General features: G+C 44.1%; 1 protein-coding gene across 1 annotated transcript; it reads left to right on the top strand.

Annotated features, from left to right (window-relative positions):
* The first annotated feature begins 6729 nt into the window (after positions 1 to 6729).
* On the top strand, positions 6730 to 15104 carry TTR (transthyretin). Its single transcript, XM_052660610.1, has 4 exons — positions 6730 to 6798; positions 8075 to 8205; positions 11462 to 11597; positions 14997 to 15104. The coding sequence occupies exons 1-4, from the start codon at positions 6730 to 6732 to the stop codon at positions 15102 to 15104; spliced, it is 444 nt and encodes a 147-aa protein (XP_052516570.1).
* The last annotated feature ends 1217 nt before the right edge of the window (positions 15105 to 16321 follow it).

Raw genomic sequence — 16321 nt, 5'->3', positions numbered from 1 at the left:
CTTACCATTAAGGAAATCCTCAGGGTTTAGTCACCTCAAGGGGAGCTGACAAAATTGCATTCTTTAGCCTGCAGCGATCCAGGGCCCCGTGTCATTCCCTTCCAGCTCCCTTCCCCCATGAGATTCAGTCCAAATACCTGGCCAACCAACTCGCTACTCTAGCTAATCGGCTTACTCACAAGAACATTAGTGGGCATTTCAGGTCAACAGGTCACTGAAATGCAGTTGCCAGGCACCCTCGGAAAACAAACGAAAAAGAAAGAATTTGTGATTTTTAAAAAATTAATAAATAAGCTTGTCCATTAAAAGGGTGAATGTAGAAGAATCGTAAATATTGAGCAGTCCCGAGTTGTTCATTAACTATCACATATGTCTGTAGTAAAAGGAGGAATTGGGTCATCAAATTGGTCTTTTCTACCTCAACTAAACATCTAGGTGGAGAGCTGACTCATTGGAAAACAGCCTGATGCTGGGAAAGTTGGGGACAAGAGGAGAAGGAAGTGACAGAAGATGAGATGGTTGGATGGCAACACTGACTCAATGGACATGAGTTTGAGCAAACTCCAGGAGATAGGGAAGGACAGGGAAGCCTGGTGTGCTGCAGTCCATGGGGTCGTGAAGGGTCGGACATGATTTAGTGAGTGAACAGCAAACATCTAGGCCTCAGCCCCATGCTCAGAATGTGAAGAAAAACAGTACATGGCTAAGACAAGACATACATTTATGGTGGAAATGTTTCACTAATACGCCTTTGTTTTCTGGCACTGGCTCCTTCGGCTGCTAATATTCCCTCTAGAAAGCACAGTTGCTACAGCAACCACTTAAGACTCCAGGAACATGGTGACCCTTGACCTTAATTCTTCTCTCCTGATGGACCCCATGTAACCACCTTTCTAAAAGAGCTTTCACAAACTCAAATAAACACGGAAAGGCAGGCCCTCTAATCTTTGGGAGTTTCTGTTTATCCTTATAACCCTCTTTCATCACAAATTGCCTCTTAGGCAAGAAACACTGGAGTTCTCTTTTATTTGGCATTGCCATTTGCTCCGTACAAACTCAAGCAAGAATGCACTTCCACTAGCTTCATTTCCTCCTTCATACTCGGCCTTGCTCTTCTCTCACCAAAAATGCTGTTAGCATCTTTTCCTGGGACTCTCTTACTTTTAATTCACATTATTTACATTTGCTCTTTTAGGTCTCTGCCAGAATTTTCTCCTTTTTTTATGTTAAAAATCATCTCCATCTCTGTAAGTTTATGGGTGATTCCACAATCAGATTCAAGATGCTCCCTGTAGTTTCAGTTTCCCTCGACCTCCTTGTGTTGTTCAGACTCAAAATTTATTAATGATTTCCAGGTCAGTGGTAGTTTAGAAGGCAAGCAAATCAAAGCAGCCAAGAGTGTGAGACTTGGAGGGTGCGCTGCTACAACAAACGCTAGAGTCAACTAGTAGGCGATGTAAATGGGTGGCGTTGGGGGTGGAACTAACACGAGGAGACAGATCAGACATGAATATCGGTTCCTGCGTTTAGGTTAAAATTCATAGATGGTAACCACAGTAAGATATTGCCTCATACCTGATAGAATGGCTATCATAAAGAAGATGTGGGTGCATGCTCATTCAATGATGTTTGACTCTTTGAGACCCCATGGACTGTAGCCTGTCAGGCTCTTCTGTCCGTGGAATTTTTAGGTGAGAATACTGGAGTGTGTTGTCATTTCCTCCTCCAGGGGATCTTCCCAGGGATCAAACCCATGTCTCCTGCGTCTCTTGCATTGGCAGGTGGATTCTTTACCACTGAGCCACCCGAGAAGGCCCATAAAGAAGACAAGAGATAATTAGTGCTGGCCAGGATGTAAAGAAAAGGAAAAATTTGTGTGCTGCTGATGGAATGTAAATTGGTACAGCAACTATTGAAAACAGTATGGAGGTTCCTCAATAAAATCCAGCATAAAATCCAGCAACCTCACTTCTCAGTATATATCCAAAGAACATGAAAAAAGGATCTTGAAGAGATATGTATACTCCCGTGTTCATTGCGGCATTATTCACAACAGCCAAGATATGGAAACAACTCAATATCTGTCTATGAATGAATGGATAAATAAGGTGTGCTATGTATACATACAATGAAATATAATCCAGCCATGAGAAAGAAGGGGAAAAAATGCCGTTTACAACAACATGGATAAACCTTGAGGGCATTATGTTAAGTAAGATAAGCCAGAGAAAGACAAACGTGGTATGATCTCACCCATGTGTAGAGTATAAAAAAGTTGAACTCAGACACAGAGAGTAGAAAAGTGGTTGCCAGGAGCTGGAAGAAATAGAAAGGGTTTGGTGAAAGGCTACAAGCTTCCAGCTATAAGATAAATAAAGTCTGAAGACCTAATGTAAAACATGGTGACTAAAGTTTATAATGAGCTTCCCAGGTGGCACTAGTGGTAAAGAATCTGCCCACCAGTTCAAGAGATGCAGTGGACCTGGGTTCGATCCCTGGGCTGGGAAAATCCCCTGGAGTAGGAAATGGCAAACCGCTCCAGGATTCTTGCCTGGAAAATTCCATAGACAGAGGAGCCTGGCTGGCTACAGTCCATGGGGTCACAAAGTCAGACACGACTGAGTAGGAGCACACAGGGCCAAGTTGGTAACATTGTATTATATAATTAAAATTTGCTAACAGAGTAGAACATAAATGCTCTCACTAAAAAGAAAAAATACATAAATACACAAGGAGATGGATGTTCATTAATTAGATGGTGGGAATCCTTTCACAAGGTATACATATACTAAACCACCACAATATACACCTGAAATATCTTTCAACTTCATTTGTCCATTACACCTCAATAAAGGTAAAAACCAAATAAGATTCATAAATGACAAAAGCACAGATGATGGATGATACATGGTGATTTTAGACCATTGTGACCAAGCAGTCAAAACGGGTAGTGTTAGGATGGGGAGACGTGGTCACAGCTACTAGAGTTAAGGCTGCGCTCCGTCTAGTCGAGGCTGTGGCTTTTCCTGTGCTCACGTATGGATGTGAGAGGTGGACAGTGAAGAAGGCTGAGCGCCGAAGAGTTGATGTGGTGCTGGAGAAGACTCTTGAGGGTCCCTTGGACTGCAAGGAGATCCAACCAGTCCATTCTGAAGGAGATCAACCCTGAGATTTCTTTGGAAGGAGTGATGCTAGAGCTGAAACTCCAGTACTTTGGCCACCTCATGCGAAGAGTTGACTTATTGGAAAAGACTGTGATGCTGGGAGGGATTGGGGGCAGGAGAAGAAGGGGACAACCGAGGATGAGATGGCTGGATGGCATCATGGACTCGATGGACGTGAGTCTGAGTGAACTCCGGGAGATGGTGATGGACAAGGAGGCCTGGCGTGCTGCGATTCATGGGGTCGCAAAGAGTCGGACACAACTGAGCGACTGAACTGAACTGTCATTGTGGAAGTCGTATCTGACTCTTTGCAGCCCCATGGACTGCAGCATACCAGGCTTCCTTGTCCCTCAGTATCTCCTGGAGTTTGCTCAAACTCATGTCCATTGAGTCAGTGATGCCATCTAACCATCTCATCCTCTGTTACCCACTTCTCCTCCTGCCTTTAATCTTTCCCAGCATCAGGGTCCTTTCCAATGAGTTGGCTCTTTGCATCAGGTGTCCAAAGTATTGGAGCTTCAGCTTCAGCATCAGCCCTTCCAATGAATATTCAGAGTTGATTTTCTTTAGGGTTGACTGATTTGATCTCCTTGCAGTCCAAGGGACTCTCAGGAGTCTTCTTCAGTACCATAATTCAAAAGCATCAATTCTTTGGTGCTCAGCCTTCTTTATGGTCCAACTCTCACATCTGTACATGACTACTGGAAAAACCATAGCTCTGACCAAAAGAAGGTTACAGTCTCAAAGTTCTGCAAAGTGGCCTGATTTCAGCTGAAGCATGTGTCCAGTTCAGAGAGTCCCATTTGAAAAGAAGCCCTGGCCACCAATTGGGATGTATCAGAGGAGGAAGTTCTGGGTGGTGAGGATTCTGGGAAGTATGTCTGAAAAGGAATTGTTCAGAGAAGCGGGACTATTTGGCAAATAGAAAACAAGCTGTCACTCACCTCTCAAGTGGCTGTTAGAAGACCAACAGTTTCAAACTCAAATTTTCAAGAGGCTGGGAGGGAACATAGATGAGAGAAACAGAACATGTGTAAGGAGAGAAAAATGCTCAAGCGTGAGAGTGCCACTAGCGATGTTACCTAGGCTTGGGGTGGAGGGAGAGGCCTGGGCATTGCAGAATGAGAGCCTGGTGATTATCATCATGTGTGCAAACAGGCCTAATGCTACATTCTTTTCTGATTTCCCAAGAGAAGCCAGAAATCCACATTTTTATGCAATGTCTCAATTTTAATTTTAACAACTGTTTCAAAAATTTTTTAAAGGCACATTCCTCAGGCCAAACACTGCGTCAATGGGCTGGAGGCAGCCCAGGGTTGCCAGTTCACAATGCCTAGGTTTTAACTTAGACATTTCTAGGCTTTAACAGAAGCAGCACTAAGATGCTTTGAAGGAAGATTGACTTGGGGTATGAGAGCCTATTCAAATGTTTAAGATCCATAGTCAAAAAACAGACTCCCCATCCAAGTTATGAGCATTGAGAAATAGTCCAGAGAATATTAGTTGACAATATGTGAAAGATATAAGAGAAAGGATTTTCTCCTTAGCAGAGATGTTGAACTCTTTTCTGTAAACAATAACTATACTTTATAACAGAATGAGGGCAACAGTTTACTAGGAGTTTTTGTATTATCACATGTAAAAAGTTACTAGAATAGTTCTTTGAAGTAGAAAAGTGGGTATTTCAAGGAATTCCCTGGCTTCCCAGTGGCACTTTCACTGCCAAGACCTGGGTTCAGTCCCTGGTCAGGGAACTAAGATTCTACAAGCTGTGAGGAGCGGCCAAAAAAAAAAAAAGTAGGTATTTCTGTTTTACAAATGTGTAAGTTTAGTATCTGAGATATTAAATAATTCAAAGAAGGTAATCCTGGGAACTGGACCGAGGTTTGGGACTCAGGTCATCGAACTTCAAATTCAAAACTCTTTCCTTTGCTACTTCAGAGTCAGACTCTAAGCCTGAGAGATTCCATTTCTAGCTATGCTCTCAACTGGATTTGCTTGTTGGTGGTTTCCTGAGGTCAACCAATTCCCCTGCACATTTCCATATTCCTAGAATGCCTTCCTGTCCCTTCTACCACTTTCTAAAAAGCTCTTCATGATCTTTTGTGTAGTGTCTTCCAAGCTGTCAACTAGGGGAATCCTCCCCCAGCTCTCAAGCTTGAAACTGAACTAGCCCTTGACATGTGGTTGTCCAAAATGACCGTCCATCTTCTCTGCATATTCTCCATGTATGTCTCTATCAGGACAAAACCTGTCTTAATCCATGAACAAAACCACATCCATACAGGTGCACACACATGCACACGAGAGCTGGTACTTAATCAATGAATCATCAAATGAATATGAATCCTGGACTTATATTCCAGGGACAGGAAGGCATTCTAGGAATATGGAAATGTGCAGGGGAGTTGGTTGACCTCAGGAAACCACCAACAAGCAAATCCAGTTGAGAGCATAGCTAGAAATGGAAGTCGGTCAAGACAAAGAGAATCTGTTGTCAACGATGGCTTCTAGCTCTCACGGTCATTTCTATTTCCATCCAGAAATTTGGATTCTGACAAAAGTCAGCTGGGGAAACTTGTTTCTGCACATACAGTGCAGGAGAGGCCATAAAAAAACTCTGGCTCTCTATATTTCAGGCTCATGGATGGCAGTTTTAAATGTGTCATTATTCCTTGGGTCGAGAATCTTTTCTCAAAAGAATACAAAAATTGTGGAGAAATTGCTGACTAAGCCAAACTTCCAAATGACTTTCAGTTTGGCTGAAATGTGGGTTTTTAAACTGTAAGCACTGCCAAAGGTTTTTCCTTGTTGACTCATAGACATAGATCAAATGTAGCGATGTTTTCCGGTGCACTGTATTTAAGTCTGTGCAGCCAAATGTCATTGGGCTTCCCAGGTGGCTCAGTGGTTAAGAATCCACCCGCCAATGCAGGAGGTCCGGGTTCGATCCCTAGGTGGGGAAGATCCCCTGGAGGAGGAAATGGCAACCTCCTCCAGTATTCTTGCCTGGAAAATTCCATGGACAGAGGAGGCTGGTGGGCTACACTCCATGGGGTCGCAAGAAGTCAGACACGACTGAGCACAGCCAAATGTCATTGCATGTGAAATAAATTATCACAACTTGCATCGATCATTTTAAATAAATGATAAAATGTGTAGAAAGTGGAAAAACATGCGTAGAAATATTATGGGAGAAAAAAAATTCCAAGAATGTTACTGCATCCAGACGAGCACAGAGAAGAATATTTTTGTTTGTTTTGATGGTTTTGTTTTGGTGATTTAGCTGGTCAAATGACCTGTTAAGAATATGTCCATAAAGGCTTTTTTTTTTTTTTTAAAAAAGGAATATTTCATAGAGCTAATGTTTTGATGCTCTAATCTCTCTAGGCAAGGTTCATATTTGTGTGGGTTACTTATTCTCCCTTTGTTGACTAAGTCAATAATCAGAATCAGCAGGTTTGGAGTCCGGTTGGCAGGGATCAGCAGCTTGGCTGGGGTGAAGTGAGTATAAAAGCCTGGAGCTGGAGGCAGTCTGCTCAGGGACCCAGCAGTTCTTGGCAGGATGGCTTCCTTCCGTCTGCTCCTCCTTTGCCTCGCTGGACTGGTGTTTCTGTCTGAGGCCAGCCCTGCGGTGAGTGTCTGACTCTCTTTCATCTGTCTCCTGCGGATGAAGTACAAGTGACTTCTTCCTGCTTTGCCAACCAGCTTTTGTTACTGGGGCCAGGGCAGCCGGCATCTATTTTTAAATGTCATTGATCCAAACTTCAGAAAGAATGAAGTTCTACAGAGCTTACTAAACTGGGGCTTGGGTCCTGGGCACCCTCCTCTATGACTTTGCAGTGGTGCCTCGTTTCCCTCAGGTGAATGGTAGAAATAAAGATCCGATATTCTGGAAGCTGTGACTACAGAAGCTTGACCTTCGATAAAGCTGATTTCCCTTTAGCTAATCAAAAAGTATGTACCGATTAATTCTTCAAAGGCTTGGTGCACAACCTTCTAGTCCAATATCTAATTCTTAAATCCCCTAGGACAGTGGACCCCAACCTTTTTGGCATCAGGAACTGGTTTCATGGAAGACAATTTTTCCACAGACTGGAAGGTGGGGGTTGGGGGATGGTTGGGGGATGATTTAAGAGTATTATATTTATCATGCACTTTACTTCTATCATTATGACATCAGCTCGACCTCAGATCCTCAGGCATTAGATCCCAGAAGTTGGGGATGCTTGGCTTAGAAGAATAAAACTATGAAAAGGATCATGAAATCATCTGACTTTATTTTACAGCAACTAGTAAGAAGAAACTGCTACAGCAGCAGCTGAGTAAAATGTTCTCAGGAAAAGCTATTTGGTTCTATGCTATACTTAGTCACTCAGTTGTGTCCGACTCTTTGGGACCCCATGGACCATAGCCCACCAGACTCCTCTGTCCGTGGGATTCTCCTGAGAAGAATATTGGAGTGGGTTGCCATGCCCTCCTCCAGGGGATCTTCCCGACTCAGGGACTGAACCCAGGTCTCCCGCACTGCAGGTGGCTTCTTTACCAGTTGAGCTACCAGGGAAGCCCCTATTTGGTCCTGTGGCATATTATATCTTTGCAGTAACTCCACTCAGATGAGGAGGCTTAACAAAGCCACTCTTTTCAGAGGGACCATTATCTCCCTTCAAGTTCATAATACACAACCCCAGGAGAGCACAGCATGTCCGGAGGCAGAAACTATTCTTTCTTTGGAGACAATTGTGTCTGTGTACACTGAGTAAGGAAGTTCATTAACCGTCAACCCGTCTGTCACTGAAAATGGGATTCTCGCATCTTTGCTGCCTTGTTCCTGGTCTCACACCACAAAGGATGCAGCCTGTGGCTCTGATCAACTTTGTTGACTTGTCACTTGTCTTCTCTCCACCCAGGGCGCTGGTGAATCCAAGTGTCCTCTGATGGTCAAGGTCCTGGACGCCGTCCGGGGTAGTCCTGCTGCGAATGTGGGTGTGAAGGTGTTCAAGAAGGCTGCTGATGAGACCTGGGAGCCATTTGCCTCGGGGTGAGCTGCCTGGGGCTCCCAGACGTGGGGCTTGGTTATATCTTTCCGTTCCCCCATCACTCATTGTTATGGCTTCACATAACCACTCAAGCTGAGAGTCCTTGTCTTGTGATGTTAGGAAACATGTACAGTTTGTGTTAATATATTAATGGAAGGAAAGCAATTGAGGGACAGCATGGACTAGGCAGATGGCCGTAGTTTATCTGGATCACACTGTTACCTAAAGGGGGACCCCGTCTAGGGCCCGAAAGTGGGCTCTTGTCTAACACTTGGAAATGAATTGTCAGAGGAGACACATGTGCTGACAAAGCAAAAGACTTTACTGGGAAGGGACACCCGAGTGGAGAGTGGCAGGAGGTCCGCTCTTACTCCTGGCTCTCAGTCTCAGGGTTTATGGAGGTGGGTTTGGCTTTCTTGGTTGTCTCTGGCCAATCATTTTGCTTGTGCCCATATTTGGTCTGACTCAAGGTCCCAGCTGATGGCAAGCACACCTCTCAGCCAAGATGGATTCCAGCCCAAGGGTTTCTGGGAGGTTGGCAGGACACCTGGTCTGGCATCTCCTCCCTCCGTTTGACCCCTCCTGAATTCTCCTGGTTAGTTTTTGGCAGCAACTCCAGGTTACTTCTCAGGACCTCCTATTGTGAGATGGCTCAGGCAAGAAGTTATTGTTGTGCCCTGGCCAATGCAGGTGGGTTCAGCCAAAGTGTCCCTCATAACATCATTCACTAAAAGAACCAGCAAGTAGACTGAAAATGTGGGCAGAGGGAACGTGGGCCCTGAGAAGGATGCCCTCTTGCCTGGCCCAGCTGGGAGTGACCAGAACCCCAAACAGCTTCCCATCGCCCCACTCCAGTTCACCACCTTCTGAGGTCACAAACCACTCAAAAAAGGTGATGAAAACTGTGAATTCCGTGCCAAGAAAAATGCACATATACATGCGCCTACAAAAATGTGTATTTAATTTCAGGAGCTCCAGGTTCCTAGATGCCTTCACATATCACTCAAGCTGAGAGTCCTTGATTTGTGCTATTAGGAAAGATGTAGAATTTATGTTAATATATTAATGAAGGAAAAGGAATTGAGGGATAGCACGGACTAGGCAGCTGTCCATAGTTTATCTGGATCATCCCAAGTCCAGGGCTGTTGTCCAGCGAAGCCTAGTGGAGCATCTGCTCTGTGAGGCTGGGATTGTCAAGCTCCATAAGAAAGGACACAGAAGAGAAAGATACATGACATCAAGCACAGACCCAGACCAGCCTTGCATTCCCCCGCACCAGGAGCCCAAATGATTTCTCCCCTTCACTGGCTGCTTTAGAACTTTCATTGAGTTTCTCCACCTCTACTAGTAACCATTTCAAAGAAAATACAGATTAGTAAATCTAAACCAACTCACTAAAAGAATGAACAATTAAGAAACCCTCAGTACCAAGCAATACTGCTAAGTGTTTATGTCTCCCAGCAAGAGAGTGTCTGTGGGTTCTAACTGAATCCCAAGAATCACACAATGACGCTTCATCCATCATTGAATGCTAAGTCACTTCAGTCGTGTCTGACTCTTCATGACCCTGTGGACCATAGCCCACCAGGCTTCTCAGTCCATGGGATTCTCCAGGCAAGAATACTGGAGTGGGTTGCCATGCCCTCCTCCAGGGGACCTTCCCAACCCAGCGATCGAACCCATGTCTCTTATGTTTTCTGTATTGGCAGGCTGATTCTTTTCCACAAACTAACTAAAAGAATGAACAACCAAGAAATCCTCAGTACCAAGCAATACTTCTAAGTGTTTATGTTTCCCAGGAAGAGATTTTCTGTGGGTTTTAATTGAATCCCAAGTCATCACATGATGACTCTTCATCCATCACTGGAAAGACCATTTTCTTTGGTGTGGTTTCAACTGAGTTTCTATTTGTTAATTCATTTATGTTTCTATAAAATGCCAAGCACACCATGGAAAGTAGTTAAGAGAATATTCTAAGCATGAGATAAAATGGATGCCATAAGCATTCAGATGTTTGTGGGAATTTTTTTTTCTGATGACAAAAAAAGGAAAAATCAATGTTTTCTTCCTAGCAAAGAACAAAGGTGGGAGAGTAATGAACAGAGCCATTCTGTTTTAGTCTGTCTGAGTTTTTGCTGTCTAATTGAGAATGATTTATAACACCAGCCATCAGACAGATTGTCATTTTAGTTGCTAAGTCAGGTCTGACTCTTTGCAACCCCCTGGACTGTGTAGCCCACCAGGCTCTTCTGTCCATGGGATTTCCGAGGCAAGAATACTGGAGTATTTTCTTCTCCAGGGGATCTTTCCAACCCATCGGTAGAACCCATGCCTCCTGCATTGGCAGGTGGATTCTTCACCACTGAGCCATCTGGGAAGCCTACCAAATGGGTTCTTACATGGAAATAGAAGTTGCTTAGTTTAGAAAGAAAAATGAATTGCCTAGTATTTGTTGATGGCACAGAGCTGCCAAGGAGCTTAATTATGTAAACAATGGAAGAGTCAGATACAGGTTTCTCCTTGCACTCTGGGGTCCCCACCATGTGCACCACCTCTGGAAGACACTCACACCACAGGGGAGAGGAGCGAGGCCCTGGGGTCAAAGGAACCACAGTCAGAGCAGCTCACGGCCACTTCCAGGGTAGTTACGAAACTTCACCCAGACACCAATGGTTGGCTGCAAAGTCTCTTTTGAAGTGAAACCTCATGAGAAAAAAAATCTACAATGAGCTTTTGGAAACATTCCTGACAAGTTTTCTGTTAGTTAATTTTAGACAGTCACTAGAATTTTCCCTATCCTGACCTAATTGAGGAAAAAAAAAAATATATATATATATATATATATATATATATATCTTCACATGGGTTGGTAAGATCCCCTGGAGAAGGGAATGGTTACCCTCTGCAGTATTCTTGGGCTTCCCTGGTGGCGCAGGTGGTCAAGAATCTGCCTGCAATGCAGGAGACTCAGGATCAATCCCTGGATCAGGAAGATCCCCTGGAGAAGGAAATGGTTACACACTCCAGCATTCTGGGCTGGAGAATTCCATGAATAGAGGAGCCTAGTGGGCTACAATCCATGGGGTCACAAAGACTCAGACACGACTAAGTGACTAACACACACACTCCCATATAACACACACACACTCCCATGTGTGTGCATGTTTGTCTGTGTGTGTGTGTCTGTGTGTGGTGTCACCTTGCCATGGCATTTATTCCCTCAATGCCTAACTTAACCTGGGCTTTTGCACCTTTTAGGAAAACCAGTGACTCTGGAGAGCTCCACGGGCTCACCACAGAGGACAAATTTGTAGAAGGACTATACAAAGTAGAATTAGACACCAAATCCTACTGGAAGTCACTTGGCATTTCCCCGTTCCATGAATATGCAGAGGTGAGTGTAAGGATGCGAACGTTGTGTTTTATTTTTTGTCTGTTTGTTTGCAATCCCAGGAAATGCGCCACTTGCACTTTGCACACCACAGAAAAGTCGAAGAAAATGTCAGGCTAGTACAGTGCCTTTCTCATTTCTCCAATCAGAAATCCACAAAACTCTGAAAAGCAAGCTTTTTCTCTGTTTGATGATAATTCATTCAGCAACAGGACCTGAACTTAAGAGATGCTCCTGAGAGATTTCATTCCTTCCCCTGAATGTGACTATTTGTCTGCTGAAAAAATACTAATAGACTGGATTATTAGGCAATGCTCCACACCCCAACTTAGGGTGTTCCACAACAAAAATTAGATGCATCATTTTACTTCTCTAAAATTTGACAACCTTTTTATTCTAGAACTCATCTGGCTTCCAGAGGTTTGGATAATTGAATTCAGACAGTACATACAGAAACAGTAAATTCAAAATAATAATAGCCACACAACAGATGAAACTTATCAAGCATAAACTACTACCGTTTTCTATATTTAACCTATTTGATCTTTGTAAACAATGCCTGCAGTCATTCCTATTATTATCCCCATTTTACAGGTGAAGAAAGTGAGGCACAGGGAAGTGAAGTAACTTGTCGAGGTCACGGGGCCAGTAACAGGAGGAACAGTAGTATTTGCCACCAGGGCCAAGGCTGGGTTTAGCCTCAGGTGTGCTTCAGCTTTCTTCCTGTGAGAAGAGCTAATAATATTAATAAAGACACAGTTGTAACCCCTGGTTCACACTCTGTTCCTCTGCTGATGAGGCAGTAGGAACCTCAAAGTTATCCTTATGTCTTCCTTGCCTGTAATTCCTCAAGTCATGTAAAACAGATGAGCTGCCACGGAAATAGAATCCAGACATGCTGGTCACAGTTAAAGATCAACTAATTGCATCAAAAATAGCTCAGCATGAAAGGGAACCATTCTCTCTGGCTTAGTCATGGATGAGACTTTTCATTGACATAAAACGGTTCTTTTAGTAGACAGTGTTGCCAGGGAAACCTTAGGCCTGTTTGAGTTCTGGGGCCCACAGGTCACCGAGGGAGCCCTATCTACCCAGATGCATGTCTCTGGCTACTTCTCGGCCAGGCAACAAGATGCGGAGCTCCTGTCTTGGGTGGTTTCAGGCTTTAGATGTTGCCCAGCACAAGACTTTTGCCCCTAGAGTCTTAGGCCCCACCCTGGAGCACCAGACCAACCCCCTGTACTCCTTATCCCCCCTGGTCTCAGCCTGATGAGACCATCTGAGACTCAGCACTGTCCTGCCCATGATCTGCTATTCTTGCCCATCAGATGTTAGCTTCCTAGCCTGCTCCTCACTCTTTCAGTATTCATTAAACAAACATTTGAAAAATGAAAACCTGCTATTGCTGAGAAGGCTGCTAGAAGCTAGAGATTCAGAAGTGAAAACACATCCCTGCCCTTGGGATGGAGGGAAAGTGACTGATGTAAGACACTGCAGGCAGGACCATGAGCCCAACTTGGAGCCTGAATGGATACGGGGGAGGAGAGAGAGCGTGAGGAGTCATACCTAAGTCCCAGTGCCTCACTTGGGTGACTGGTGGGTTCGTGGTGGGTTCAACTATAAGTTCCTTTTCCGTCAGCTTCTTCCAAAATACTGCCGTCCTTCAGCATTAGTCACCTCTGCCTTGGCCAACGACCCAGGGGGCCATATTAGACTAAACAAGACAAGAAATTCCCTTTGGAACTATTAGTCCTCTCGACCTCATGGATTTCTGAATGCAGATCATGCCATTTACAATTTTTAGGAAGAATCAAATGAGTCTGCAGGCCAATGTCATTACAAGAGATCAGAAATTCTCCTGACCTGCTTCCAGAAACTTGGCCTTTAAGGAATGCCCTTTCTCCTGCAGAGAGATTCTTTGTTTGGTTTCAGACTTTAAACTTTCTATTTTGTATTGGGGTATAGCCAATAAACAATGTCATGATAGTTTCGGGTAACAGCGAAGGGACTCAGCCACACATATACTTGTATCCACTCTCCCCCAACCCCTTTCCCACCCAGGCTGGCACATGACATTGAATAGAGTTCCATGTGCTATACAGTAGGTCCTTGTTGGTTGCCCATTTTCAATACAACAGTGTGTACATGACCTTCCCAAACTCCCTGACTATCCCTCCCCCCAGGTTTGTTTTCTAATTCTGTGGGTCTGTTTTGTACCTTAGTTCATTTGTATCATTTCTTTTTAGATTCCACATTTAAGGGACGTCATACAATATTTCTTCTTCTTGTAGAGACTCTTGAGCAATTCTCACCTCCTCCTGTTCTGATGATATTTTTGTTTTAAGTACAGTTTAATTGGATCTTTTTTCCTCCCATCCCCAAGTCATCAAGGTTTCCTTTGTCCCTATTTAAAATAAAAGGTGCTTATATAGTGTGTATTCAAAGTTCAATCCAGGACCTCTGTATAAAATAAGTAAAACTAAATACCTGCTTGCCGCCCTCTATCTCCCTTCTGAACTGTTATCTCAACTTGCTTCACTCTGGGCACCTAGACTATCCCAGCACTTGGAGTCTCACCTCTGTGAAATTTGCCTGAAGTATATAACTAATGGGAACCATGCTCTCATAGACATTTTGCCCAGTTCCAAAGCTTAAAAGAGCCCCAACATGCGTGCATTGCAGAATTCCAACATGATCTTCCATACTCTGCTTGCACTGTAAATAGAACCCTCCGATGCTTTGACTCCATATTTCATTGCATGTTATATACACAAAATACACTTATTCTTCTGCATGTTAGGAGATACAAAGGAATAGTAGGGGGAAAAAATGTCTTGAGTTTGGAGACAGGTGGCTTAATTCCTAGCCTGGCTCTGCCGTTTCATGAACGTGGGCCAAACACCCTAATTCAGAGGTCTGGTTCACTCATCTGTGAAATGGGAAGAATGCTCCCTTCCGGCTTCAAAATTCTAGGGTCTCTAAGTCTGCAGTGGGCTTGCAACCATCATTCTTAGGCTTTTGGGTCACTAATGGCAGTTTCTACATTCTCTCTTCCTTTTTCTAAAACCAAGAACATGAGACACAAGCACTAAGGAGATCTGTGACTTCCCTCGGTCAGGTTAGAGCCACCTTGATTATCAGTGCAAATTTGCGCCCCCAAAGAGAGATCTAATTATATGCGTGGGGGTGGGGAGTGAAGAATTTTATTGAAAGGGCTGTGCAAGGTTCCGACAGCTTAGTTGGCCAGTGTATTTGGAATTTTGCCTTTTGCACCCACTGTTTCAGAAAACAAGAAAATAAAAATAATTTCTTTGGCACTGGACTTCCCACGGTCTCTGAATGATTCATGGTTGGGGGCTCTGATTCACGGTTGGAAAGCGATCCTGTCTGTGTTCCCTGCAGGTGGTGTTCACAGCCAATGACTCTGGCCTCCGCCACTACACCATCGCTGCCCTGCTCAGCCCCTACTCGTACTCTACCACCGCCCTTGTCAGCAGTCCCAAGGAGTGAGGGCGCCTGCCTCGGTGGACTCAAAGGATGAAGGACAGGATTTTGTGTAACCAAGAGTATTCCATTTTTATTAAAGCAGTGTTTTCACTTTATAAGCTATGTTAGAAAGCAGGCAGAAACAATAAAACATGCCTATTAAAGCACTTCCCATTTCATTTGTCCTTGCTTTTTTTGATTCCCTTGTCATCCTTTCTCAAAAAAAAAAAAGAATCTAAATTTGACAGAGATGCAAAGGAACTAAAAGAAATATCTCTGGATGCATTCCGGGGAACTCCAAATTTCCAATGTTTTCCAAGCTAAGCACATATTTGTTCTGGTCGGCGGCTATTAAAAACACACATTCTGAAAATGAGAAAGCTATCTTTGCCTCTCACGTTCGGTGAATGGCGAAAGGCAAATCCTCAAGTCCTGTTCTTTATTCTGTGCATTTCCTTTAAGTGCTTTTCTGATCTCGAGTAGCCCAGCTCCACTGGGACAGGCTTAGAGTGACTCGAGCCCTGTGATCCGACTCAGACTAGGAGATGTAATCAGTGGACCCTCGCACCCCTAATTCACCTAGACTAACCCAAACTTCAGGTACTGAGAGACTGCTGTATGCCAAGCATTACTTTAGATGCTGTGAACCTAAGGATAGACAGAGTGCCTGCAAATGAAGCGCTCACAGCCTTTTAAGAAGATAACTGTGTCAACATGATTTGACAAGGGCTATGGTATGATCCAAGGCAGGCTTCCCCGATGGCTCAGTGGTAAAGAATCCACCTGCCAGTGGAGCAAATGTGTGTTCAATCCTTGGGTCGGAAAGATTCCCATGGAGAAGGAAATGGCAGCCCTACTCCAGTATTTTTGCCTGGAGAATCCCATGGACAGAGGAGTTTGGCAGGCTATAGTCCACAGCGTCACAAAGAGTTGGACACAACTCAAGCGACTTAGCACACATGCAGGATGATAACAAGATTCAACAAACGGAGAGAAGACAGTGTGTCAATTCTCTCCAGCCCAAATCCACAAAGAGGAACAGATCTGTGTGGTTGAAACCGCTGGACTTACTACTCATCTCAGCAAGACAGAACATACAATACTCTCACTAATAAAGTATTAGATCCTACAGAAGGATTTTATGCTTTGGCCGGGTGACTTGGGGGAGTCTAAGAAAGTGGAACTTCACTCTAGATTGGATGTCATTAGAAAGTGGGGGCAATTCCATGACAGTCTCTGTT

This window comes from Budorcas taxicolor, chromosome 22 (assembly GCF_023091745.1).
Source record: "Budorcas taxicolor isolate Tak-1 chromosome 22, Takin1.1, whole genome shotgun sequence".
Classification (NCBI taxonomy): domain Eukaryota; kingdom Metazoa; phylum Chordata; class Mammalia; order Artiodactyla; family Bovidae; genus Budorcas; species Budorcas taxicolor.
The sequence above is the reverse complement of the archived record's forward strand: the minus strand, read 5'-3'. Positions and strand labels throughout refer to the sequence as shown.